The following is a 26,198-nucleotide window of genomic DNA, read 5'->3' as shown; positions in this document are numbered from 1 at the left end:
AACTGTACCTAATTCATTGATCTAAAATAAATTTTGTTAAAAAAAGATTTTTGTCTCGGACAGTATACCTTTGTAGATTATAATTCTTAAATAAGTTTGTCTTTTAAAGTAAAATGTTATATAAAATTTTAGTTTGGAATGAGTATATTATAACAGATAATGGTTAATACAAATTGCTTGTAATTACTTTATGTTTCGATTATATAACTTTCTTTCAAAATATCGGGAGATAAAGCATAATTAATGAGTATTCGTAATTACAAATTATCTTGTTCAATTGTTGTTTTATTCAATTTTTATCGTTATGTCATTAGAATTTTGTTTCATGCTTTACATGTCAAAAATCTAAAATTTTAATGGGCATCGATATCTCAAATGAGTAAAATGAAATAGAATAAGTTTAAACATTCTCTAATATGAGTACCACTGTATAAATAACCTTGTTCTTATTTCAATACAATGCGAACAAAGAATGGTTGGGTTAGGAACCGATATTGGTAGCAACGATAAATCACTTGATTTGCATTTTATATATATTTTATACTCATACAACTTCTGACGAAAGTAACGTATGAGTCGTAATAACAGACGTCGGAACATTTAGAGTTTAGAGTATTCCACAGGTTGCAGTAATCAATAGATTGTTGTCTTATTCAATTTTCTACGTGAAGCCTCTTATTAGAGGTTCGAAAGTGTGAATCATTCGTATTGAAAATATGAAAAGGAATATATTTGTTTCAATAATTCTGGCTTTTTTTGTTATGGATTTGTCACATGCTCAAAATACAGATTTTGGAACTATCGTTTTCGCAAATGTTGTAAGTTAAAGTATGCTTTTTCAAAAAATTAATATAATGTTTAAATTTTATATTTTGATTATTCGTATTATTGAAATGTATTTATTATGAAGTTAATTTATTATTTATGTATATGACATTTATTTTCTTCATAAAGCAATATGAATTAGATATTATAACCATCTTAATTATAATAATAATCATTGTCGTTGTTTATTAAAAATAATTACAATCTATTTTACAGTTATACAGACATGGAGATAGAACACCTATAAGACCATATCCGAATGATCCTTATAACAATGAAAGTTTGTGGCAAGTCCCATATGGCCAATTAACAAATGTATGTAATTCTTAATTGTCATATATATAGCTTAATTATTTAATGATCTTTTCTTTATTGTATTACTTTTGTTGCATTTAATGTTGTTGCAAATTTTTGTTTGATTTTAAAATCTTTTTAATTTCAAAATATTTAAGTCCTTACTCATATGTGTCTGTTACATCAGATTGGAAAATATCAGCATTTACTACTTGGTCGTTGGATCCGCAAACGCTATTCACATCTACTAAGTGACCTATATTCTCCACATGATATTTATATTCAAAGTACAGATGTAGATCGTACCTTAATGTCAGCTGAATCACATCTTGCTGGACTTTATCCTCCAGTTAGTAAACAAGTATGGAGTAATATCAAATGGATGCCTATTCCAGTGCATACTATTCCTGAAGACAAAGATAATGTTTTGGCTGCAAGAAAATATTGTTCTAGATATGATTACGAGCTGGAAAAAGTTCTTAATTCTCCAGAAATCCAAAAAATTAATAAAGAAAATAAGAGATTGTATGTATACCTTACAGGGAAAACAGGAAATAAAATTTCATCTCTTTTATCTGTTAAACAACTTTATGATACATTATTTATTGAGGTAAACTATGTTACTGTCATTCTGTACTTCTCACTTGATAATAAGTATTTTTATATATCTCATATACTCTAAACTTATTACAGAGTCTTTATAACAAAACATTGCCAGAATGGACAAAGTCAGTATATCCAGATAAACTTATGCCAATTGTTGTAAAAAGTTTTACAATTAACGCCTATAATAAAATACTTCAGAGACTAAAATCGGGTAAGTAATATTTATTTTGTTATGTAAAAAATTTAGGCCATATATAATTTGAGAAATATAAAATATAGGAACATTACTTGGAGAAATGATAGACCACATGGAAAAAAAATCAAAAAATGCCTTAGTACCTGATAGAAAAGTATGGATGTATAGTGCTCATGATGAAACTATAGCCAATATGCTAATGACTCTGAATGTTTTTGAACCACATTGCCCACCATATACTGCTACAATTTTAATAGAATTAAGAGTAAATTTAAAAGATCAGTATTTTGTAACGGTAAGTGCTTAAAATAATAATTAGACTGGAAATCATGATATAAGATTGTTGGTTAAATATATTGTTCTAGATATCATATAAAAATACTAGTAAAGAACCACAACTTTTAACACTTCCCGGTTGTATTACAATGTGTCCCTTAAATCAATTTATTGCACTAACAAAAGATGTTGTACCCATAGATTGGGAAAAAGAATGTGCAATAGAGTGGGAACAACTTGGATATAATATGAATACGACAGCAATTATTGGTAAATTTCTACTACAATATAAATGTATTTTTTATATACTAAAGTAAGGATTACTTTCTCATTTAATCCTTGTTTTGTTCTAGCAATACTGACATCTTCTATATTGATGTTAGTTTTATTAATTTTATCTATAATTGTCTTTATTTATTGGCATTATAAACGGGAACATAATCAATATTATCTTCGATTGACAACGGAACCTATATAATTGAATATAATACTATGAAAAAATGACGTATTACTTTCGTCGTGATATTCAATGTTTTCATAATTTGATAATTAACAAAAAATAAGATAAATGGTAAATTCTTATTTGATTTTACATACATTAAGGATTCAATTATCGATACGAAAAATAAGTCTGATACGCGTTTGTATAAAATATTTATGAAAAAATGTTCTATATTTTATAATGTTTTATTAGTGATAATTTTTAAATTTATTGATGATAAAATATTTCAGTTTATAATCAGACAGATTCAATGCAAATATAATCGTTTGATTTGATCGATAAAAAAATTATTATTTATATGCATGAATTGTTGAAAACAAAGACTGTTATAATGATTTTTAATAGTTTGATAAAAGGGTATAAGATTCTCAATAACTTTTATTTAAATTGAGTTTCATGCATAATATGAATAAAAAAATTATCTGTGATGACCGTAAATAGACTACGAATTAATTCGGAAAAAATTGAGATATTAAAAATACTTTTTATTAATAAATGACGATTAGAAAGTAATAAATTCTGGAATACGGTTTATTAACTCAGGGTATCTTAGTCTTTATTTGATACTAAACAATTGGATGTAAAATATAGGGATAATATTTATCTGCGGTATTTGAAGGAATATCTAGTCATACTCCATTAAGTTGCAACAATTAAAACATTACACTTCTAAACAGAAAAAGTATATTCAACTACATCGTTATTGAATTTTTGTAATATCGTTTATATAGATGTATATTTGAAACGTATTTTCTAATGAGAAATTACAAGACAAATTAAATTTTTCCAAAATAGAGAAAGGATAATATTTAAGGCGGAAAAGAAATATTTTACTTGATAGTAATCCAAAAATTTGATTTTCTTAAACTGAACTATTTTACAAATATGAATTGTATCCTATTAAAATTATTTTTGTGAGATTTAAACACGAATAAATCAAGTATTGTAAAAAAAACACGATCATTTACTGGTATTTTAAACGAATACATATCTTCCTCTAGATAATTTGTAGGTCATAACATGAAATATAAGAATATCTCATACTTGCTTCTACATAGCGCATGTTGTCCGTCCTCAACAGCGGATGTTCAACAACTGATTCTCGTATCGATGTCGTATACGTGTTAAGTATTAAATACATACAATCGCAAAACACACATATAAATGACTGTCCTTAAATAGTAGTACAAATACACATAATATGAACAGCATCAGTGGACTTTACATATTTACATATTTTAATCATCAGTTTACCACTTTTATTAATTCTCTTTTTTAGATACCATAATCCCTATAGTTTACATATCATTTACATATTAAAATTTTTAATTTTTATTATATTTTGTACAAGCCTCTTTTATATACAATATATATGACTTTAATTTATTTAATACAATTATATATATATACAAATATATGATCATCACATATTTTTCTGTCATTAACGCACTCTGCTTATTTTACATGTTAAAGCCCTAATTTTAGAAAACAATTTGGTGAGTATATTTTATAGGAAGTTATCATTTTCAATTCTATAAAATCTTAAAATCTATGATGCTAACTCTATGAGAATGCAACCCATGAGTATTAAATACTATTTACCACGTTTTATTTGTCATATCAGTATTCCGGTATCGAGTTAAAGCTTCCAGACCAATTTTCTTGGATGTTAAATGCCGGATTAGACCTAAAACATCACATAGTTTTATGTATTTAATAAAAAAAGTCAACAAACCAACTTCAAAATTTTACTTAATTGAAATAAAAACTTATAAAAATTTCTTACCTTTTATTAAGAAATTTTGAAAATCTTACTATTATAAGCTCGCACTTGCATTGGTTAAAAATGCGCATGCAAAAATAAGTTAATCATTCACGTGATAAAACGGATTATTAACAGAATTACAACAAATACGATTACAATGATAGTGTAAAACCCTGAATATAAAAGTATTTGAAAGAAGTCTTCTATATTGTCATATTAATTCTATTTTTAACTTTTACCCTGGTTATAAAAACTTTGTATATTAAAAAAATAGATCTAATATAAAGTACATACCATGTATAAAGTTGAAGACAGATGAAGACGCAACTTTTGAAATATGGTTTTAAGTAGTTAGATGCAGATTCATGATGTAAACTCGATTATGGTCTTAATGATGTTTCTGACGTATTGAAGAAACTATGAATGTAAAAAGGAATAATTTTCGAGATCTTAACTATATGTAATACATTCAATATTTAGAAGATTGTGATGAATATAAGAAAAGTACGTTTTGTGCAAATATGAAAACAAATTTTTCCTTCTTCTGGCTATGAGATACAAATTGATTTCATATTTGATATATCAAAAATGAAAAAAATGTATTTAAATATCCTATTAAAAAATACAAAGTGATGCAATAAAAACTCACAAGCACACAATTTGCGTTACATGTTTGTTAGTATTTATTACAAAATGTATACAATGTTAATAAAGCATACATGTCTGCAAATAAAACGTTTTCTGTTTGTTATGTAACCATAACCATAATTTCGTGATCTTATCTTAAAATTGAACAATATGATTAATTTCATGTAGCAGTTAGTTACAGATAACAATACATAAACGTATTAAATTTTCAAATATACTATATTAAACAGATTTTGTGGCCTAATGTTTGTTACTTTGATAAACTTTATGACTATTATGATGTACTAATGAGCAAACTATTCTTAAGCATGAGAGCAATTCATGATATACATGCAAATTATTATAATCCATTAAAAACATGTAAGATTAAAATATCATATTATGAATATTACCTGGATCTTTTTACTATTTAAATGCGCATTATATCAACTAACAATTATTTTCACAATTTTTATAAAAATAATTTATTAGTGCATTTATTGTTATTTACTATATATTTCGGCACAAAATGCGTACTTTGTTATATTACTTTGCTAATTAAAATATATGTAAATCATATAAATGGAAATAGCAATTTTTTTCATATTTAGGTAGTAAGTATTACAAAACAATTAACTAACAAAATCTTGTTATACATAAAATCTATACAATTCTTACCTTGCATATATTGCAGGGTTTGATAATCCAAGTGTTGTACTTACAGGACTTCCAATATATCTCTTTACGAACTGTAACAAAAGTTAATAATAAAATGATCGATAATAGTTAAAAATCAATCACCCTACTTAATAGCGTACATACCCAATGATCACCAAGAGAAGTCGCGCCCATACTCACAGCCATATGAATGGTCAAATAAAGGCAAAATAGAAGATATAAAATAGAATATATTGTAATTGCAACTATTACCGCCCAGTGATGTGGCAAATCATCTTGGACAGTATTTATTACAAAATATATATTTATAGCTATTACAACAGCGGATAATGCTGTCGCAACAATTTTATTAGTTCTGAAATATAAAAGTATGTATAAAGTATGAACCTAAAAAATTCCAACTGTAAAATTAAAAACATGAAACATACAATCCGTTTCGAAATGTACCCATAATTTTAGGACTACTAGTAAATGCTATCGTTGGCAGAGTTGCAAAAGGTAACTGAAGAGTCATAATTGCGTTCAAAATATCATTCATGCCAGTTAAATTATCAATGTCACTAAAGAATGCGACAAGGAAGGTTGGAATGATAGCGATCATTCGCGTAAAAAGTACTCGCTTCCAACGAGCCCACTGAAGATTTAAAAATCCTTCCATTGCAAATTGTCCGGCATACGTTCCTGTCATCGTGGAAGATTGGCCAGCAGCAAAAATACCAACTGCCCAAATATACATTGCTGCTGCACCAAAGGCACAGCCCAAAAATATGCCACCTTTGTTAAGGTCTACTGAGATGGTTGTATTCTCTTTCTGTAATTAATAAAATAAGATATAATAAGAAAGCTAAAATTTTGAGGTAAACAAATTCGTATTAATCTAATTTGGTTTTTACCTTAAATGTATCCATTCCTACAGTATAATTGTTAGCTTCGCACAGATTGTACTAAAATATAAAGAAACGAGTATGAAATATATTGTATAAGATAATTACACTACAAAATATCATTTAGAATTCTTAATTACTATACTCACAACTTCTAAACTAGTCTTATTAAAAAGACCATGCGCAAACACTGCGACAACAAATACGTTAATTATAAAAGATACCAGAAGTGCAATGCATGCCTCAATGAAGTAATACATATTTGCCTCATTCACTTTTTTGGATTCTTTACGGTCAATGTCTCTTGACTAGAAATTATAGATTATATTATAGTATTTATTTAACACCTGGCAAATATTTAATACATCAGAATGCCTACTTCTTCAATTTCATAAAAAAGATTACTTATACTCTTTGTTCTTTCCTTACTTTAACAAGAGCACTGTGAAGATATAAGTTATGTGGCATGATAACTGCACCAACAATTCCTACAGCTTGTAACAACATATTTCTGTCATAATCTTTATACCAAGGTATAAACATTCCACTTATCACTTCATTTTGAGGTGGAGCAGAAACAACGTACTAAAATATAGAAATAATAAAATTATTTTCATTCACATATACACACACATATATGTATTTATTTATTTATTTTACCTCATATCCAAATGTGACAGCCATTACTGTAATAAGAAATCCAAAAAAGAGTTCTAATTTCCTTAAGCCATATTTGTCCAATAATAAAAACGTGAAAGTGTCAATTATCGTAATAAGAACACCACCCCATATAGGAATCCTAAAACAAATTAGATACATACATTATTTATGAATAACAGCTTACATAAAAGGAACAAGAATAGATGACATCAAAAAATGAAGAGAATTTCATAACTTACACTTTATTTGTTAATAAAGATAAAGCAATAGCTGTTCCTATTACTTCTTGCATGTCACTGCCAATTATGGCTATTTCTATCATTATCCATAAAATCATCCTGGGTACTTTTTTATATTGTCTGTAACACATTTCTGCTAAATGCAAACCTGTTACCACACCAAGCCTTGCACTTAATCTTTGCATAATAAGACCAAGAATGGTTGCACTTAACAATACCCATAATAACTAACAAAAAAGAGCATAAATAAATTTAAAAAATAAAAAGAAATGAAAACCATACATGGAAAGTTAAATAAGCAATGAATGGAATAACTAAAAAAATACCTTATATTTGGCAGCTACGCCAGATTGCAAATCAGATTCAATATTTCCAGGATCTAAATAAGCTATGGACATTAAGAATCCAGGACCTGTGAAAGCCCATAATTTTCTAAAACTAAAGAAACCCTGCAAAAACCAAATTAGAATGGATACAGTTAAAAATCCATATATTAATGTAAAAAATTAATTATTTTAAGCTCCATTGGTACCAATATATACTACATTTTCTGTTTCTGGTATGTGAACTTTTTCATCAGCAAAGTACGTCTGATTGTTATTAGGTGTCAAACAGGTATTTTCATTTGCTCTCTTATTATTTTGCATTTCCTCCTGATGCACATGAGATGCTGTTGCAAATGTTGAATCATTCTGAGGCTCGATAATGTAACTATTCTGCATGGTATATTGATAAGATCCCTCTGAAAAAAGTTACTAGTTTGTTACATATTTTAATATTATTTGAGATACCAATTTAAACGTATTTATATATTTAAACATATATTTAAAAGTATTCAATATTATAGTATTATTACAATATTGTGATATTATTTCACAAAAATAGTATTAAAATAAACCGGATTATATAAAAATTAACTTCAATGACCGTCTAAATTGAATAATTTAATTACCGTGATGATCAATGCAATAAAAGATTGAAATAGTGTCTTATTGAATGCAATACGTATTCAAACTTCATCAAATACGAATGAAATATTTTAATGAAATATGTGAAATACAGAAATACAGAAATACAGAAATACAGGAATTAAGTATAACATAAGACAAATTAATGAAATATAAAAATAAATAGAACGACACATTCCCATAAAATTAAAAAAAAAAGAAAGTACGCTTCCGTATAACTAAAATAGAAACATAACTGAAGTAAGAACGCACAGTACACAGTACACCAAGCACGTAAATGTTAGCCAAGTGAGATCACTACAATAGCCACTAGTGATCACTATTCACCTACAGCCTGACAGTCACTAACTATTGCGAGATTTGAGAATATTGCGACAACGACCAGGCAAATGAACGAGAGTAACGAGAACGAGACATACAACATACAGCCATCTTTCTTACATGTTCCCCTTCTTTGCATGAAATATTACAAATATGTTAGCGGGGATGCCCGAAACATCAATGTCAGTGACTAACAATAGGAATACATATATGTATGCACAGAGAATTTATTACTGCCACAGTACAAGGAAATACATGCAGTCGTATAAAATTATAGGATTTCCCCAGGAGATATATCATAACAGTTGATTATTATAACCCTTACATGACATCTTTCGTCATCATTAATATGTAATGAGTATTTAAGCAACTCCGAGCTTCTATGAATTCGTATTTACGCCATTAAAGTCATTCATTTTCTCGATACTTCCTTCATCTTTTCATTCCTCTATCTTCATTTACTATATGTATTGTCTTCCTATCTTTAAGAAGTACTTGAATTTGAGCGATCACTTGAGGAAAAAGATAAAATTTGGATTATGAAGGTTTCCTCTTATCAAAGTTTTAACAAACAAAAATTAAAAATTTTGTATATGGGTTAATATTTTTCAAATTGTAGAAGCTCGAAGAAAAACAGATTCTATTCTTTCGACTATGAACTGGAGAAGAATGTCTTTTATCACTTGCTTTATTCGACTAAGATTTAAATCCAGTTTCTAAGTCAGCTAAGTGACCATTTCAATCACAGATGACTTTAATCCTTTAATCAACCTTATTGAGGAGTGCTTATTGCATCTAATTATATTATTACAGTAAATCTTTATTGGATTAATTTGATAATTGTTAAATCAAGTCGAAAGCATTTGTTGGGAAGGAAGTCTATAAGATTGGATAGAGATTAAATCTGCATCAAATTATGGTTGTAATAGATTCATCATTCTAGTAAGTAAAACATTTGGTAACCGAGATGTATACATTATATACATTGATGCATATTATACTCAAGAATTCTCTATGATGTATTTGTTAAAATAATAGGGCATCAAAACACGCACCTATTGTAATCATAGCCTTAGTTTCAATGTATTTCATCGCTTCTCTGATAAGACAAGATGAAAACATTCTATTGCACTGGAGATTTGATTAGGATCTAAGTTCTTTTGGTAAATCTTTATCGATTACAATACGTACTAATCTACGATAATGTGGATCTATATTGATTCCAAAAAGTATTTATTGTATAAAATATTTATAAGTATACAGTTATTACCATTGTTTGCAGTGATATTTATTATAGCATTCACATACTAATTAATTAAATCCAAGAATTTTAAATATGTCATTTAGTAGTACTTTCAAGCAACCAAGTTTTATTTTTAAGGCCGTTGGGCCGACAAAATAAAATAATAATAATAATAATACTTTTATATGAATACAAAAATTTGATATTATAAAAATGAAACATATAAAACCTGACCAAAATTGCCTGGAAAATCTAGCTATCTGCCAATATTTTTCGTAGCCATTATAAGTAAATAAATCGACGACAAAGATCGAAAAATGAAAATTGTTTTCTTCGAAAAAGAAGAAAATCCTGGTTAAGTGATATGATTAGTGTATATTAACTTTTTTAATTGATAATCTAACAAAAACAATGTAATTTATATGTTCCTGTAACTTCTCACGTAACTTGATATCGAAATTTAATTAAGCACGATTAGATAAGCTAAGAATTTCTTGCTCGCTTCCAGAACGCGTTTCTTTTAATATGAAAATCGGTGGGCGAAAACATTTCTTTAAACAATCGTATTTCTTAATGATATCCAAATTTCGCAAGAATGTGAGATATTAATATTACATAAGATTGTTATATGTAAGATTGGCTGCGGCATATATTGAGGACACTTCAATCCAAATATTTAACTTGGAATATCAAGCAAATGTTTGTGTTAGATATCAGAAAGCGGTCAATCAGTAAAAACCAAGAATGATATGATATATACGTATAAGCCCATTTAATGAAGTACCTTACCGAATTGTAATTTCTCGATTGTCAAGTAGTTACGTATAAAAATGATGAAGGTCTTTTAACGAATAAATTCAGTATACATCTTCGATCGTATTTCCTATTTACTAAAATAAGAATAACCGTAGACAATGAGCAACGCATAAATTATCGGAAACAATCTATCAATATTTCCTATTCCTACGTGAATCGCTATGGTAAACCCAGCGAACAAGGAAAATTTAATATCAACGAATAGAAAAGTTTTGCTTTATTTATATTTTCTGATCCTACGTAATTTCATATTACGATTAACTGCAATATTATCTGTCCTATTAGATAGGAAATTACTGTAGTAAATATTGTTTCGATTGAGCAACGCGGTAAATCCGTTTTGAAATAAATGTTTGATATCTCTATACATATAAATGTAGATCACTTCCTTTGGTAAAATTAGAATAATTTCTTACAAGAATTCTGATTTCTAAATTCTTTTTTTTTTTTTTCTTTCTCTTAACGTTTTTTAACTTGACAATTCTTCTTTCTTTTCCCTCTTAACGTTTTTTAACTTGACTAACGTCACTGGTACACGTTGAACGTTTTCTAACAGTTACTGCTGTAATTATCTAACACTTATAATCTATAATTAACTCTTTTGACTATTCATCAAGTTACCACAAAAGTCCTAGCAATTGTGAATTCGCAATTCTGAATTGTTTTAATTAAAATAATAACAAATGATAAACATATAAGAGATTCTACGAAAATTTCAATAAAATCACAGTATTATGGATGAAGGTAATAGACATATCAATGAACATAACACACGTTGAAGATAGACAGATAAGAGATTCTAAGCAAATTTCGATAAATGTACGTCACAATATCGTGATTTAATATTTAAAACACAATATTGATTGTACACTCATTAATCTCAATTTAATGTAAACAATATACATTGATGTAAACATTATTTTCTCAATATCTATTCATTAAATTATCGACACTAACAGTATACGTGATCATTGGGAATTGTAATCTCGGAGAAAAATATCTTTTGCTACCACGTGTTAGCTTGTTAAAAAATAACGACATTCCCTTGAGCCAATTGTAAATGGAAATGATCATAACGATGGTAGACAACCTTTTGTTCTACCTTATGCAATGTTACAACTATTTTAATGTTCCGTGAAAAAAGTTGTAAAAATGGGAAACTAGAGCAGTAATATTTAAGGGCACGATACTAAACTGTTTTTACAGTCTATTGGCTCATTGTAGTAATTAAGATAAATTTTTCAACTGTTTCTTTAGATTTTCCACGTGTGTTGCAAAATTTCATTATACGGTAAAACGCGTTTTCAATTGTGGAATTATTAGCTTATAAAACGCACAGTGTTGAACAAAAGGATTGCAAAATCAAGTTTAAGCTCCAATTGACATTGTTGCAGTAGAATATTAATTTTTAAAGTATTTTACTCTAGTTTAATGTTTTATATTTGACGCAATAAAAATTATTAATGATTCTTCCTATCGCATAAAGTATGAAATATTAAATAAAAATAAAGTATATATATATACTTTATTATAGATTATATATATATTTATTTATATATCTTTTAATATAACGTATTCTAATGTAAATTATTGCGGTTATCTATGACCCGAGGATAACAATTCTAAGTTAACATTAAAATTCTAGTATAGTAGTATATTAGAGAATTAAATAAATCAAAAATTGTATTTCGATTACTTTGTTACCATTATGCAATTAAAGAAAGAAATTGTTGAAAATATACTTTCAAATGTGGCGCGCAATACTAACCTATGTAATTAAATATTAATTTGAAAAAAATTAATATAAAAAAATCAAATAAAACCAAAAAGAAGAACGATCTTAATCTCAATTAATCATGCCAAATTAAATAGGAAATTATTCATATCGTAAATGACAAATAAAAACGATATACATAATTCTACAAAATATTTGAATTCTTAGAGTCATAAATATCGAATACTTAAACTCAAAATCCCTAGTGCTAAATATGCGTCATCATATGCATTTATGACAATAATACTCAATATATATTTTTTTTAATTTAATTAGTCTATGTGACAATGTGCAGTATTGTGACATACGATTTAAGGCGTGGTAAGATTTTTTGGAAGTAATGTTGGTACTTTAAACGTTCAGATTCGTTCAGAAAATAATAATTGCATATAAAATTATTGGCCAGCTGGTTCGTACATATAGAAAATTGCCGACGATTCCTTTCTTGTTTAAACAGTAATCATCTCAACTGTATCCTGATTATTGGTTGAATGTCGTGCCATAAGAGTGAAAAGAAACTATGGTTAAGACTATATGTATGGAAAAGTCATCGTAAAGGAATTTTTAAAGCAATAAGATAAGGGATTTATGAGTCAGCCATTCAGTTGTGTTACGATTGAGCACAAAATATATCTGGCAACTCTGTAAAATCCAAAAATTGCACAATTTTGGTATCAGAAGAAGACTTAAAACGACGAATTTGGAGGGAGTATACGATTCATTAACTTACCAGGTAATAATGACTTTTTTAATGGTATAAGCTCCATTTTGTAGACAGGTAATATTATACTTCTACTTGACAGATATAATTTCCAACTGATAATTTTTTACGATAACGTTCTTCGGTAGTATTATTTCACTAGCTTGAACATAGATACAATATATATTTTTTAAATATATTGTTTTTCCTTTAAATTGATTCTTATTGAATTTGTAAATGTGTAGTATAGAATTCATATTCTATAATATAGAAACAAAAAAAGTTAAAAATTTATATGCTGTTGATATTTTCAGGAAAATGTCTAACGTTAGTAATTTAGAACAACAAATTGCAAATTTACAAATTAATCATGGCGATGGCATTAAAACCATTAAGTCTGGGAAAAAAGTGGGACCAGCTGTACCTCCGAAACCAAAAAAATCACAACCACAGGTCAGTAGATCATATGAATATAATAATAAATATGTAACTTTTTCAATAACGATATTTCATAACTATGACTCCCTTTCCATGACTGTTCCATTATTATATGGAAACATCAATGGTAAAATTAACAAAATAAAATTTATTTAGTTCATCTTGTTATACAGAATTTAATGGGATAAAATACTTTCCAGATACCACAAAGTTATACTATAAAGGCTGCATCAGTGCCATCATATAGTACAGTGCTTAATAATTCTGGCCAAAATGAAAAATCATCAAATTTATACGTGAATTCTCCTTCACCATATGTGCCACTAAATATAGAGAAAAATGACTTTTCATTACCATCCACTGCGAATGGAAAAGATGTTCCTAAAAACTATCAGAACAATGAGAATTTTTATGTGCACCAATCAGATGAGAAATTTGAACCAAAATATGGATATGATGAAAAAAATCATTATTCAAATATTGGTAATATGCCTGCTCCTCAAGTTCCAGTTGAAGATCACTCAAGATCAACAAGAAATATCGTATATAGTAATATAGATCCTCCAATATCTATACCAGTTAATAAGACAGCTAAAACTGAAAAAGACATCATCTACAGCAATATTCAATGGAATTCTAAACCAGAAAATACATATTGTAACATTCCTTCTGCACTCAATAATGGTCAGATATATGGAGAATGTAATCAAAAGTCATTTTTATTAGTTTACTAAATCAAATAATTATTATATTACAGATGACTTACCACCACCACCAGAACCTTCAGAATATGTTCCATGTGTGCCGGGTAGTTCCTTCCCACCACCACCGGAAGAATTACCGCCTCCGCCAAGTCCTGTGTCATCTAGTTATAGCGAACTTAGACGCGCTACTTATCAAACTGATTTTCCACCTGACAATTACCCAAATGATATTTATGGTCCAAGTTCACAATCCAGTTCTACATATGAATCTATATACGAACCAATTAATCCTAGACCACCGTCACAATTATCTTGCAATTATTCCATGTACTCTGGTTATGGATCTGCTACATCTACTCAGCCCCAAGGAAAGGTCTCTCCAGTTAAGGAAGTATGTCAAAATTATTATATTAATTCCTTCATTGTGAAAAAATATTTCCCCAAAAAATTTATTTTTGTTTCAGGTGGACGTTTTGACTGATCTGTTAGTTCAAGGAATGGAAGATAACGCTGAAGACAGTGATATATATGGAATTTGTGCCCAATGTGGTCGCAAAGTTGAAGGCGAAGGTACCGGTTGTTCCGCGATGGATAAGGTTTTCCATATTGACTGCTTCTGTTGTTATGTTTGTAAGGTTAACCTACAAGGTAAACCCTTCTATTCACTGGAAAACAAACCCTATTGCGAGGAAGATTATTTGAATACTTTGGAAAAGTGCTGCGTTTGCACTAGACCAATACTCGATAGAATATTAAGAGCTACAGGTAAACCTTATCATCCATCCTGTTTTACATGTGTTGTTTGCGGGCAAAGTTTGGATGGTATACCATTTACGGTAGACGCTACAAATCAGATTCATTGCATAGAATGTTTCCACAAGTAAGTAGCATTTGGTTGACCAAATAAAACAATTAATTTTACAAAGTATAAAAATGAATGTTTTTATATTACAGAAAATTTGCTCCTCGTTGTTGTGTTTGTAAGTTACCGATTATGCCAGAACCAGGACAAGAGGAAACTGTGCGCGTTGTAGCACTAGATCGTAGTTTTCATATTCAGTGTTACAAATGCGAGGATTGTGGGTTGGTTTTATCTTCTGATTCCGAGGGACGTGGATGCTATCCTTTGGATGACCATGTGTTATGCAAAAGCTGTAATGCTATTCGTGTGCAAGCATTAACGTCACATATGACGACTGAATTATAAATGGCATGATCATTGAAACGATATATTAGATTGTTATATTTACAGTTGCCGTATTATGAATTTTTATACTTAGAGATAAGTTTCTATAAGACATCCGACATTTAATATGTTTTTGAGGAACTTTTTAATCAAAGCCATTTTGATAATTGAATATGAGCAGGTTTTTCATTATTTGATACTTCGAGATGAATTACGTTAAATATTCATAATATTTCTATACCTTTTTAAAAGATTTGTATTTTAGAGATGGTATATATCTATATGTATTATTGACTCGGATTAGACAGGTTTGAAAACATTTCAGAACTGGGTTAATGTTACACTGCCTTTACACTGCCATATATGAAATTTCAAAAATATCTAAGAATTATATTGTCAAATAATATTTAACAAAAAAATTCTAAACTGTGAGCACGTATGTTGTAGTCAGGATTGATTTCTTGTAATAAGTATAATTATTAACTATAATGTGATTTAGTCAGGTATTGCATATATTATTAAGGCAAGGTATTCAATTCCTAATATTAAGAGCAATGTTAGATTTATGTGTGATTATATCCTCATAATGTCAATAATGCGAAGTAGAGATTATGCAATTTATATGCTTCTTTCTATTGATCTAGAATATACAAAATGTTTATTCCAATGTATTGGATCCGTTATGTATTTAGATTTCCGCTTTATGATAAATCATGTGATACGATAGAATTAATACAATGTATTAGTGCAAATACCTTAAATTATATTATCTATTTAGCAAGTGAAAAGACTAAGAAAGCAAATAGAACTTAATTGTAAAATGTACTTGTAATGAATATTGAATAAAATATCGATTATATTTAAAAACAGTGCGTGGTTATTCTTCATTAGATCAATTATTTCTTATTTTGGAAAGAATGAAAAAGTAAACGAACTAAACGAGAAAGGTAAATACACAAATACAATATATATGTATTGGAGCATTGTATATTTCATATTTTTAATGAGATTTTATTATTATATATTTGCAGGAGAGACTCACACTTATTTTAGTCTATACCTTTTCTTTGCTATGGCTCTTCCATCTATATAATGTTCATGCACAGATGTCTTTATTTTGTTTTTAAATATATGCATCTCTTATACGTAATATATTTTTTTATTATCATCGAGTACTTAGTTTTTTTTTGTTGTACAACCTACATATCATTTATGTATAATTTATGTTTTTTATTTTTCTTAATACATCAATTTCTGTGTTTTAGGAGGCATGCTTTATAGATTGTGGAATATGATTTGATCACTTTACAAAAAAATGAACTCAAATGAATTCCATATACATAATTTCCAAATTACAATAAAATATAATAGTGCAATCGCTGATTGGCAAACAAAACAAAAAATCTAGTCCGTATGTTTCTTGAGATTGCACAAATTCATTTATCTTAGAAATACGCTTAACAATATCGAATCATTGCCAGTCTTACTCCAGCAATAGAAATTTGGCTAAAGTATCGAATTAATAAAAAAATAAATAGCTGCTCATGTAAAATAACAAAAAACCTTTCATCATGCGTAGGCAAAACCTATTTCACGCAACATATTGTGAACGTATAATAATCCACAATCGTAGAAAGCACACCGCGTACACCGTGTATGTAATATACATCAATTATATTCCTATGTTCAACTACGCATACCCGCTAATATCTATCTTAGATTTCTTTTTATATTATAATATACTTTGCGAAGTATATATTATATTTTATATCGTATCAGCACCATTCTACGTTGAATTTAGTACATGTATAATAATTGCAATTAAACGACTCGTCTTGTTTTTAAACACGTTTCGTTTCGCTTGTTAAATCAGTACCAAACTGAACATAGAATTGTACCTCTTTTTTTTGCTTTTGTATTACCTCTCGTTATAGACGTATATATTTTTATATATATATATATTTATTTTATTTATTTATTTAATTAGGTATGTATACGTGTATGAAATATGCGTGTGTAGTGTGTATATGTGTGTGAGAGAGACAACATTAATGCACTTACACACGGATGCTTACACACGTAAACTGTCTTCTTTTCTCATGTTCTCTGTGTTTTCATTTTGTTTTCTTTTTAACTTGCACGCAATAATCACAGCCACCTATCCAGATACGCGCTCACGCACACCCAAATACGCACCTATCGCACTCGCATTCCATATACCTTCGGTATACGTTTTTTATTTATTTTCGTTCGTTAATATTTATAATATATATATATATATATCTATATGTATATATTTATATTTGTATATTGCTGAGATATCTTCTTGTGTATTATACATAGAAATAAGTGCCGAAACGAGCTGCTCTGTTCCTTTTTTTTTCTTTTATCATTTTTCCATTTCGATTACATATGTATAATATCGTTCTTTTTTTATTTATTTTCTTGTACGATCATAATAATTAATGAATAAGAAAAAGGGGGACATGCGACTCGAATGCCGTATGCGATGTTTCCATATTTTGTTTTATTTTTTATTCGCACTTACTAAACTTCGTTTTCGTCTTTATCATTCCTTTTTTTGTATATCTCCTTAAAATCGTCCTTGCTTCTAATTAAATTCCCTTTCCCGAATTCCATTCTCCTAACAGCATACTTTCACACTTTCAAATTCGCTGGGTGCTGGTTTTGGGCCGTGCTGGGGCCCGTAAATCAATAAATAAATAGAGGAACAACATTCTTCAAACATCTTTTTTTTTCTTATAACAACATTAGAGGCTCTTGGAACGTAACGCAACAAATGTTCAACAATACAATCACGAAAACAAATAGAAGGCACTCTTACATTTTTTTTATCAACAAATTAATTTCTTTTCGTAACGACTCACGGGTAATCTATATGCGTCCTAGGCCTTTGTCGTCTCATCTACGTGTCCCTCGAATTATATTTCTCCCTTTTTTTGTTTCTTACTCTTCCGTTCTGTTTATTCTTTCCCTTCTCTCTCTTTTACGTAAACCGCTATATATTTCGCCGCGACATCTAAATCACAGCGCCGCACAAACCTTCGGTTCGTTATCATTCTTCGTTTTCCTCATTTAAATAGACAATAATAGCTACAATATGCGAGATATGAGATAACAAATTTCTCGTTATAGATAAAAGAAATTTATACGTTCATAACAATTAGGTAGAATATTATTTAACCTTTTATATTATAATAATTTAATTATTGTTATTTGCTTGGAAGCTCACAGCCGACACATTTATTTAATTCATTATTACATACTTGTTTTTTTTTTGTTCTTTTAAAGGTATATCTTTTTACCGTATTCGTTTTTCGGGTATTTAGGGCATCTCTTTTTTCTCTTTTTTCATTGTTTTTTTGTAACAGCTATTTTTATGACCATCTGTCTTTTTCTCCTTTTTTCTGTTTTTTTGTTTGTTTGTTAAGTTTTAAATATTTCCTCCTGCGTCTTTCTTGCGCGGATAACTTGTCGAAAAAAAGAAGAAATGTAAATCAGTATATTATTATTTCTTTTTCTACTGTGGCGTCTCGAAATTGCGTGAGAATGAGTTGTTTTGTTCACGGTTACTCTAATTAAACTATAAGTACTGGTTTTACCATCAGGTAGAAAATCAAAACTGAGAGATGTGGCAGTGCCTTGAGCAACCGTCTTTTTTTTTATGAAATCAACTCTATTTCTGCCTCCCTATTACCCTCCGCTTCATCGTTATCGTTTATCGACATCACTACCATTTTTTTTTTCTTTGAACACATAACAAATCGCTCGTCTTTGTACGATAATAACATATTATTTGTTGTTACCATATTACTTCCTTTTTTTTTTGTATGTTTTCTTCTGTCCTATCATCTGTTTGTAATCCATCTATCCTACTCTAGCCTTGCTCGTGAGATTCAATGGTTTATCGAGCCTATCGCGCATAAACGTTAAATACTGCATATATAACATATATAGATTTTAAATAATGTGTAGCATATCTGTATTATCTATTATGATAGAATTGTTATCATTTTTTCTTCTTCGTTTCTTTCGTTAAACATTTCGGTTTTTTATTTAAAGAGATATATATAATAATATAGCTTGACTTCGAATTTTCTCTTATTTCCTTTGTTTCACGTTACTCTAATTATATCTGCTCTCTTCGATAGATACGTACATACATATATATGTAGGTACATATACACATCCACCTGAGTATACGTATATATGTATTTACATATATATAATATATATTAATCGTATATATTGTTTTCTTTTCATAACTAATATAATAATCTTTAAATATCGTATATATTTTTTTTATCTTATATATATATAATATATATAATATATAATATATTCTTTTATAAATGCTTAACAATTTAGTACATTTAATAATTTACCGAAGAGCAATAATTTACATTTACATTTATGGAGTTTTTTATCTAGTCTGCATATTTTCTTCATTCTTTCCTTTGTTTCCGTTTCCTTTTCTTACTTTTTTCTATAGATTTGGGATTGAGATCACAAGAGAATAGAGCAAATGTGTATTTTCGAATGTGTTCAAGTTCATTCGCATTCGTGCTGTCTATGCAGGTTTTTTTTTCAAAATATATTAATTATTGGGATCGTTCGTGAATCGACACGTTTCTTTTAATTTATTATTTCTTCTCATTCATACGGCTTCGAAATCGGGATGCATCTATCTACCTACCTAACTATATCTTTATCTACCTGTCACTAACCTATTATATTAAACACGTACGTACCGTTATTACACGTACTGTTAGGACCGAAAGAAGAAGAAAGGGAGGAAAAACGAATCGAGCCTGTGTACGCATACGTGTTGTTATTAATGTATATCGAGAGAACGAATTTTAAAGGGTCAGAGCTTGCATCTGATGGCACGCGTCGCTCAGCTGACCTTGGTCGCCAGCAGGATGACCCGGATGAGTCCTTGGCGTTCCGGGCGGTGTTATCGGCATTCTTCCAACGCCTGGTGGAGCATCACCGGCTCCTCCAAGACTGTCGTCCGCTACTTTGTTACCGGCCTGTATTATTCCATTGACCTTGTACTTGTTCTGCCGTAACATCGTTGTGGTAGCTGCCTGGGAATTGGAATTCGCGTACTTCTCCGTCGGTTTTCTGCTCGCGGTCAACGCAGGGGCGATGGTGTACCGACGTTGAGCGTTCGACTGTTGTGGCTGCTGCTGATGCTGGGACGGGGCTAAGGATGGCTGATAGCGGTTTTGCGCCGGATTGTAGAACTGGACCTGGGAGGTGGGTGGTGACAAATTTGGAAGGGGTCTTGTCATGGGCGAATACGGTGCTGGCGGTGGGCTCACCGGCTTCTCCGAACTATTATTCTCCGTCCCTTGCACACCCTGCGAATTACTATTCTCGTTTTCGATATTAGTCACGTATTTATCATTTGACTGACTATTGGAATTGTTACCTCCATCGGTTTGTCCGGCGATCACCCCGTTGTTTCTATAGTTCGTCGTATTTTTACGGCTAGGATAGTTACTCGGTTTTGTCGCGTTCTCGAAATACTGATCACCGCCGCTATTAGTCTTACGGCTGTTTGCGTAATCGAAATTCGCCGCTGGATTAAACATTTTCTGTGTATTCGTGCAACTATATGGCTGACCGCTGGTTGTATTCGAACCAAACGATTTTTGGTTGTAATTCTCCGATGACTTTTGTGCTACGAAGGAAGCCGGGGAGCCCACGTTCGAGCCAACCGCCTTTTTGCTATACTGCATGGAGAATCGCGAGCTCATCGTCGGCGTCGTGTACTTATAGCTTCCATCTATGTTACTATGCTTGTACGGTTGAGAATTCCCTACATTTTGAGCTCGAAAGAATGGATTCTGATGAGACAACGCGATCCCATGATTCTGCGATTTCGAATAGTTATTTTGGCCGTTCACGTTCCCGGATTTCGTGTAATCTCTGGAATTGAAACACTGATTCTTGTTCGAAGAATCGAATAACTGTTGTGATATTGACGGAGGTGTCGGCAACAGGCTGGTACCACCGGATGCGTTATGAAATGGAGATGTATGCGTGTGAGGAATGTAAACGGCTGCCGGATGATACACGATTGCCCTGCAATGCATCTGATTGCCACTGCAATCGTCAGTTTCATTTAAACATGTCTGGGAACTGTACAAGTTAGCGGTGTGTATCGCGATTGGATGATAATTGGTGTAACGACCGGACATGGGAAATTTCACGGGCATTAAGGACACCAAGGGTGTGGCTGACCCTGAAGCAACCTGTGTTTCACCATGTGCTTGCTCCGAGTGGCTTGATGTCGAACGAGAATCCTACGATTTATTTCACAGATGGTAGTTTTCCGTCCATTGCTTGGTTCTTTTCTTAATTAATCAATATAATCGATCGATTTACATGATATGTATCATGGATACATTTCTATACACGCTAATGATGTTGCATTTACACTAGCACGAAACAAATAAGTCATCTCAGTATTTAGATTCCCTTTTCAAAGAGATATTTTCATATATCTTTAGCAGTTTAAAAAATAATCGCGTAAATGTAGGATGAACCAATAGCCACAACTGTGGTTAGAAAAAAGTTATAGTTCTCTTTTGTTTTTAAATATAATGCAACCTTTAAAATTTACTACAGGAAAGAATAAATCAGAATTAAAGGAGAAAACTATTATAATTATTTACGTAATTTCGTATTATAATTTGCAATCATCATTTAGAATTATTATTAGAATTAATTAATGAAATATTGTGACTATTGATCTACCTTATAAAAGGCTTCCTTATAGTCTGATAATCATTAAAATTTTTGTACTATATTCTATAGAAACCTATTATATATTACTAAAAAAAAGAGAAGTAAAGATAGTGACTTACCTCCTGAGGAGCAACCTGACCATCAGACGAAGACGTTTGTTGACAGGAGGCATCAGTAGGGAAAAGCAATAGCTGCTGATCGGTCAATCCCATGGATGCATGCGGTGGAGGAGGTGGATGGGGCCCAGCTGCGAACGGATAATAAATGTGGTCCATCTGAGGAGGCGCAGGACCTGCAGGCACCGGTGGATGATGATGCGGCGGTGGAGCGGCAGAAGGATAGAAATGCGTCGGTGGCGGAGGGGGTAAAGATGGAATTGGCTGTGGAGGACCCGTTGGTGGACTCGTCGCCCCTGTGCCATTGTTACCACTTCCGGAATTACTGTTACCGCCACTCGTGCTGTTCTGCGAGTTGTTCGTTGGATACAAGTACTGATGAGCTCCGGCGGCGACTGCCCCTGCATAACACTCGTACTGCACAGAAAGAAAAACATCATCGATCAGTTAATTATTCAAAGAATATACCGGGATGATCTATCTTTAGAATAAAAAAAAGAAGAAAATGTCGTACATTATATAATCATCTTGTACGTTGATCTCGTTTGGAAGTACTAAGATCAATATACAGGTTACAAGATGAAATCTGCTGTCAAATGATGTTTTCAGGACACTCAAATACCAAATACTTTACCTTAACATTTTGTGCATGCCTATAATTTAAATTATACATTTTATACATTGTATCTTTTTTATCTTTTAAATAGAAGACTACTACATAGTAGGCAATGAATGTCATACATGTCTCTTTTCCATATTCTCTGTGCAATATAAAAATACAACATATAGAACAATATGAATGAAGAAGTCAAAAGATACATAAATGCGCGCTTAAAAAAGTGAAAAAGAAATCATCAATAACGTTATGCTGTAATACAACACATTATACGAAAAACAACATACTTGTGACATTTTGTACGATAATAAAATTCTTTTTATTGTAACATAAGCACAATAAATGTGTACTTATAGACTAGATGGGAAATTTACATTCATTCATACGCGCAACTCGTATGTGAGATTATTAATACAAATCGTTAATTATGTGAAAAAAAGATAAGTGGTGCATGCATTCTGATAGGCCATGCAGAAGTCCAACAAAGAAAACGCACAAAGATAATGCGCTGCATGCTAGTCACTTAGCATAGACCATGTACCTTTAGACCTCAATACTGTATAGCGTCGAGAAGGACGTAAGTAGGCATTTGCTGAGGGTTGGGTAGAAACGCCGGTGGTATGGCTTCTCCCATCAAACCATTTGTCTGTCAAACCGCAACCGATTTATCGTTTAATACAAATACAAGCTATACCCATAGACAATTCATATGATAGGGTGTGAACAAAGGACCCAAGATTAAAAAGGAGTTCAGAGAAAGAAGTCGGCATAGTCTATTATCTGTTATGTTACCTACCGGCATAGGCGAATACTGATATTGTTGTGGCATGTAAAGAGATGGAGCAGGACACGGGTACATCACAGGCGTGAAAGTTTGATGACCAGCAGCTTGTGGTCCTAATTATCGAAATCAAATCGTTCGATTAACATAAACATTTCGATCTTCTAAAAATTACGATTATGGCTTTTCGTGAAATTTACCGAACACTCCAGTAGCTTGATAAATAGTTGCTGGATCGGTCGGTGGAGCAATTGGTGTCGTTGGTGTTGGAGCTGTTGTGTTATAAAATGTCATGCCATTTTGGTATGTCAACCCCATACCTGGTAAAAATAAAAAATTTCATATAATAAAATATTTATGTAACTATAATTAATTAGTAAATTAAATGTATGACATTACAGAATATAATTACACTAACCATTTGGGTAATAGTAAGTACTAGTAGGCACAGAGGGTGGCGAGCCAGAACCACCATCCAAAGATCTATTGAAAGGTTGTTTTTTAATTGCAGGTGCTATATTTAATTTTCTTTCCCTTAATACAATGCATTCAGACTATAAACAAAATAATTTCAGATTACTACCATGGTTGTTATATCTTTAACTACTAAATATATTAAACATATGTATTACAAACCTCTTGCTGAAGTCTTTTAGCTTCTTCCTCGGTTTCAAATGTAACAAATCCATAACCTTTGGAAACACCAGCTCGGTCAGCAATTATTTTTGTAGCCTTTACATTGCCATAAGAGGAGAAAAGCTCAGCAAGTTCTTCTACACTGGTATTAGCTGAAATACCGCCTACAAAGATGCGATTTGGAACCAAGGTACCATATTTTGGTGCAGCCATTGTGAGACTTGTTGCTGAGGCAGGGCTAGAGGCTGGACTAGACCCCTCAGTACCACCCGTTGATGCCGAACTCTAAATAACATGACTAATATTAAAACAACGCAGCTAATATACATGTAGAATGCAAGGATATAATTAAAAAATAATGAAATAAATATAGAATATCTATGTTAGAATATAGTTGTAGCGTACAAAAATTTTATATCAAACACATTCGATTATACACATACCAAAAAGTTACTAAGTGATAAAATAATAAAGGGTAAAGTAATAATAATAAATAATGTAAAAATAAATTTAGGCACTAAAACTTTATATTTTGTTATAAATTATGTGCTTAATTAAGTTACTATGTAAATGTCACATTTTTCGTGTACATGTTACTCATTAAGAAAATAGGCACGATCCCGAAGTAACTATGAAAACTACAATTTCCACAATCATTTGTACACATATACAAGACACTCAAATATCAATATGAAACCAATCGGACTGTCAGTGATCTGAAAGCCTGCATCCAAACAAAAACAATTGGTTCGTCAATCCGTACATTATTATCGTTCTTTTTTCTATGACGATAAATAAACGTAGGTTATGCTAGATCGTTTCACTATACAAAAGCATCGGGGACGAATTTGAAGAAGCGTGCCGACAATACGCATCGAAATCGTCGATGCGATGGCATTAACTCGAACGCTACCTAAAAATATTGACAAGCGACAAAACTGTTCGTCTAATAGGTAAGATTCGAAGCATCGATAACAATGAATTAATAGGGGATTATTTGACAAGGGCGACGAGACTAATACGCCACTGTCTGAAGCAATGGTAACGTCACCTTCGTTAATGAGAACGTACTCACGGTACGAAAAATGAATTTTGTCACAGGGTTAGATGCAAAATCTTCGCGTATGAATGCTCACCATCTTCGCGATAGTCGGGCGTGTAAATGAGTTTGTCGGCCGTGAGGTTGTCCTAGCAGCTTGAAGGTACCCTGGCCTCGCACGAGGTCACCTGGGTGCCCAGGGACTGCCAAGGACCGTTGCAACCACTTCAAAAGGACTTCCAGCCTCCGGCGAAGCTGCTGTTCCTTCTCGCTAAACCTCCAAACACTACAGACACTTTTACAAGATGGCGGTCATACGCGCCGTTCAGGGCGCTAATATTCCAGATTTTAAATTCTCGATTTCGTCAGACTGACGCGACGGTCGAGATCCTCGGCCTCGTCGATACGTGTTCATGCACGTTCCGAAATACAGAAATAAATATTTTTAATTTCTTAAAACTTAATAGAATCTATATATATATATATATTTTTTTTTTGTTACATTTGATTTAAATAATAGATGTAGGA

General features: G+C 30.9%; 5 protein-coding genes across 12 annotated transcripts in view; 2 read left to right on the top strand and 3 right to left on the bottom strand.

Moving 5' to 3' along the window:
* The window catches only part of Lamtor4 (Late endosomal/lysosomal adaptor, MAPK and MTOR activator 4), a 160,416-nt gene extending 157,920 nt beyond the window's left edge, over nucleotides 1-2,496 (bottom strand). Inside the window, exon 1 of the mRNA XM_069128066.1 lies at nucleotides 2,491-2,496. The gene's annotated coding sequence lies outside the window, so the exon portion shown is untranslated. The remainder of the gene's footprint in view (nucleotides 1-2,490) is intronic.
* Nucleotides 271-3,510, top strand: LOC138187362 (prostatic acid phosphatase). The gene is made up of 7 exons (XM_069128059.1): nucleotides 271-818; nucleotides 1,042-1,140; nucleotides 1,307-1,729; nucleotides 1,813-1,936; nucleotides 2,005-2,216; nucleotides 2,287-2,467; nucleotides 2,551-3,510. Exons 1-7 carry the CDS (start codon nucleotides 717-719, stop codon nucleotides 2,673-2,675), a joined length of 1,266 nt encoding a protein of 421 aa, XP_068984160.1. The 5' UTR covers nucleotides 271-716; the 3' UTR covers nucleotides 2,676-3,510.
* Nucleotides 3,511-3,935: 425 nt separating this feature from the next.
* On the bottom strand, nucleotides 3,936-13,546 carry Mvl (solute carrier family member malvolio). 6 transcript variants are annotated; one of them, XR_011175157.1, is made up of 13 exons: nucleotides 13,405-13,546; nucleotides 8,098-8,294; nucleotides 7,879-8,001; nucleotides 7,553-7,779; nucleotides 7,314-7,452; nucleotides 7,083-7,238; nucleotides 6,803-6,961; nucleotides 6,663-6,713; nucleotides 6,198-6,580; nucleotides 5,914-6,124; nucleotides 5,770-5,840; nucleotides 4,759-4,881; nucleotides 3,936-4,386 (listed from the first exon to the last, which is right to left on the bottom strand). XR_011175157.1 is itself a non-coding variant. In XM_069128051.1 (12 exons), the coding sequence occupies exons 1-12, from the start codon at nucleotides 13,439-13,441 to the stop codon at nucleotides 4,320-4,322; spliced, it is 1,821 nt and encodes a 606-aa protein (XP_068984152.1). In that variant the 5' UTR covers nucleotides 13,442-13,545; the 3' UTR covers nucleotides 3,936-4,319. The 6 variants fall into 6 exon arrangements, 5 of the variants coding, with proteins under 5 accessions (XP_068984152.1, XP_068984156.1, XP_068984157.1 ...); XM_069128051.1 differs by lacking the exon at nucleotides 4,759-4,881 and having other exon boundaries at nucleotides 13,405-13,545; XM_069128055.1 differs by lacking the exons at nucleotides 4,759-4,881; nucleotides 13,405-13,546 and adding an exon at nucleotides 10,874-11,024.
* On the top strand, nucleotides 12,852-16,538 carry Zyx (lipoma-preferred partner zyxin). 2 transcript variants are annotated; one of them, XM_069128058.1, is made up of 7 exons: nucleotides 12,852-12,995; nucleotides 13,132-13,407; nucleotides 13,689-13,827; nucleotides 14,013-14,496; nucleotides 14,570-14,907; nucleotides 14,981-15,396; nucleotides 15,471-16,538. In XM_069128058.1, the coding sequence occupies exons 3-7, from the start codon at nucleotides 13,693-13,695 to the stop codon at nucleotides 15,721-15,723; spliced, it is 1,626 nt and encodes a 541-aa protein (XP_068984159.1). In that variant the 5' UTR covers nucleotides 12,852-12,995; nucleotides 13,132-13,407; nucleotides 13,689-13,692; the 3' UTR covers nucleotides 15,724-16,538. The 2 variants fall into 2 exon arrangements, with proteins under 2 accessions (XP_068984159.1, XP_068984158.1); XM_069128057.1 differs by having other exon boundaries at nucleotides 12,891-12,995; nucleotides 13,081-13,407.
* A 2,451-nt stretch (nucleotides 16,539-18,989) lies between these two features.
* Nucleotides 18,990-25,956, bottom strand: LOC138187356 (uncharacterized). Of its 2 annotated transcripts, none has more exons than XM_069128046.1 (7): nucleotides 25,768-25,956; nucleotides 24,632-24,929; nucleotides 24,414-24,549; nucleotides 24,196-24,315; nucleotides 24,011-24,111; nucleotides 22,602-23,015; nucleotides 18,990-22,037 (listed from the first exon to the last, which is right to left on the bottom strand). In XM_069128046.1, the coding sequence occupies exons 2-7, from the start codon at nucleotides 24,842-24,844 to the stop codon at nucleotides 20,583-20,585; spliced, it is 2,439 nt and encodes an 812-aa protein (XP_068984147.1). In that variant the 5' UTR covers nucleotides 24,845-24,929; nucleotides 25,768-25,956; the 3' UTR covers nucleotides 18,990-20,582. The 2 variants fall into 2 exon arrangements, with proteins under 2 accessions (XP_068984147.1, XP_068984145.1); XM_069128044.1 differs by having other exon boundaries at nucleotides 24,632-24,916.
* Between the last annotated feature and the right edge of the window lie 242 nt (nucleotides 25,957-26,198).

The sequence above is a fragment of the Bombus flavifrons genome, chromosome 14, assembly GCF_040668555.2.
Source record: "Bombus flavifrons isolate JBK064 chromosome 14, iyBomFlav1_principal, whole genome shotgun sequence".
In the NCBI taxonomy this organism is placed as follows: Eukaryota; Metazoa; Arthropoda; class Insecta; order Hymenoptera; family Apidae; genus Bombus; species Bombus flavifrons.
This window is presented reverse-complemented; position numbering and strand designations above follow the sequence as displayed.

What these genes read in the sequence shown, in the direction of transcription:
- LOC138187356 (XM_069128044.1), bottom strand. An exon ending in TACTTACTATTACCCAAATG is followed by an intron (nt 24,316 to 24,413) that starts GTTAGTGTAATT and finishes TATTTTTACCAG; the next exon opens with GTATGGGGTTGACATACCAA. An exon ending in ATCAGTATTCGCCTATGCCG is followed by an intron (nt 23,016 to 24,010) that starts GTAGGTAACATA and finishes CTTTCTGTGCAG; the next exon opens with TACGAGTGTTATGCAGGGGC.
- LOC138187362 (XM_069128059.1), top strand. Translation starts at nt 717, where the DNA reads ATGAAAAGGAATATATTTGTTTCAATAATTCTGGCTTTTTTTGTTATG. An exon ending in ACTTCAGAGACTAAAATCGG is followed by an intron (nt 1,937 to 2,004) that starts GTAAGTAATATT and finishes TATAAAATATAG; the next exon opens with GAACATTACTTGGAGAAATG. An exon ending in GAATACGACAGCAATTATTG is followed by an intron (nt 2,468 to 2,550) that starts GTAAATTTCTAC and finishes GTTTTGTTCTAG; the next exon opens with CAATACTGACATCTTCTATA.
- Mvl (XM_069128051.1), bottom strand. Translation starts at nt 13,441, where the DNA reads ATGGAGCTTATACCATTAAAAAAGTCATTATTACCTG. An exon ending in GCGTAGCTGCCAAATATAAG is followed by an intron (nt 7,780 to 7,878) that starts GTATTTTTTTAG and finishes CTTTTTTGTTAG; the next exon opens with TTATTATGGGTATTGTTAAG. An exon ending in TTCACAGTGCTCTTGTTAAA is followed by an intron (nt 6,962 to 7,082) that starts GTAAGGAAAGAA and finishes TATAATTTCTAG; the next exon opens with TCAAGAGACATTGACCGTAA.
- Zyx (XM_069128058.1), top strand. Translation starts at nt 13,693, where the DNA reads ATGTCTAACGTTAGTAATTTAGAACAACAAATTGCAAATTTACAAATT. An exon ending in CAAAAAAATCACAACCACAG is followed by an intron (nt 13,828 to 14,012) that starts GTCAGTAGATCA and finishes AATACTTTCCAG; the next exon opens with ATACCACAAAGTTATACTAT. An exon ending in AGGTCTCTCCAGTTAAGGAA is followed by an intron (nt 14,908 to 14,980) that starts GTATGTCAAAAT and finishes TTTTTGTTTCAG; the next exon opens with GTGGACGTTTTGACTGATCT.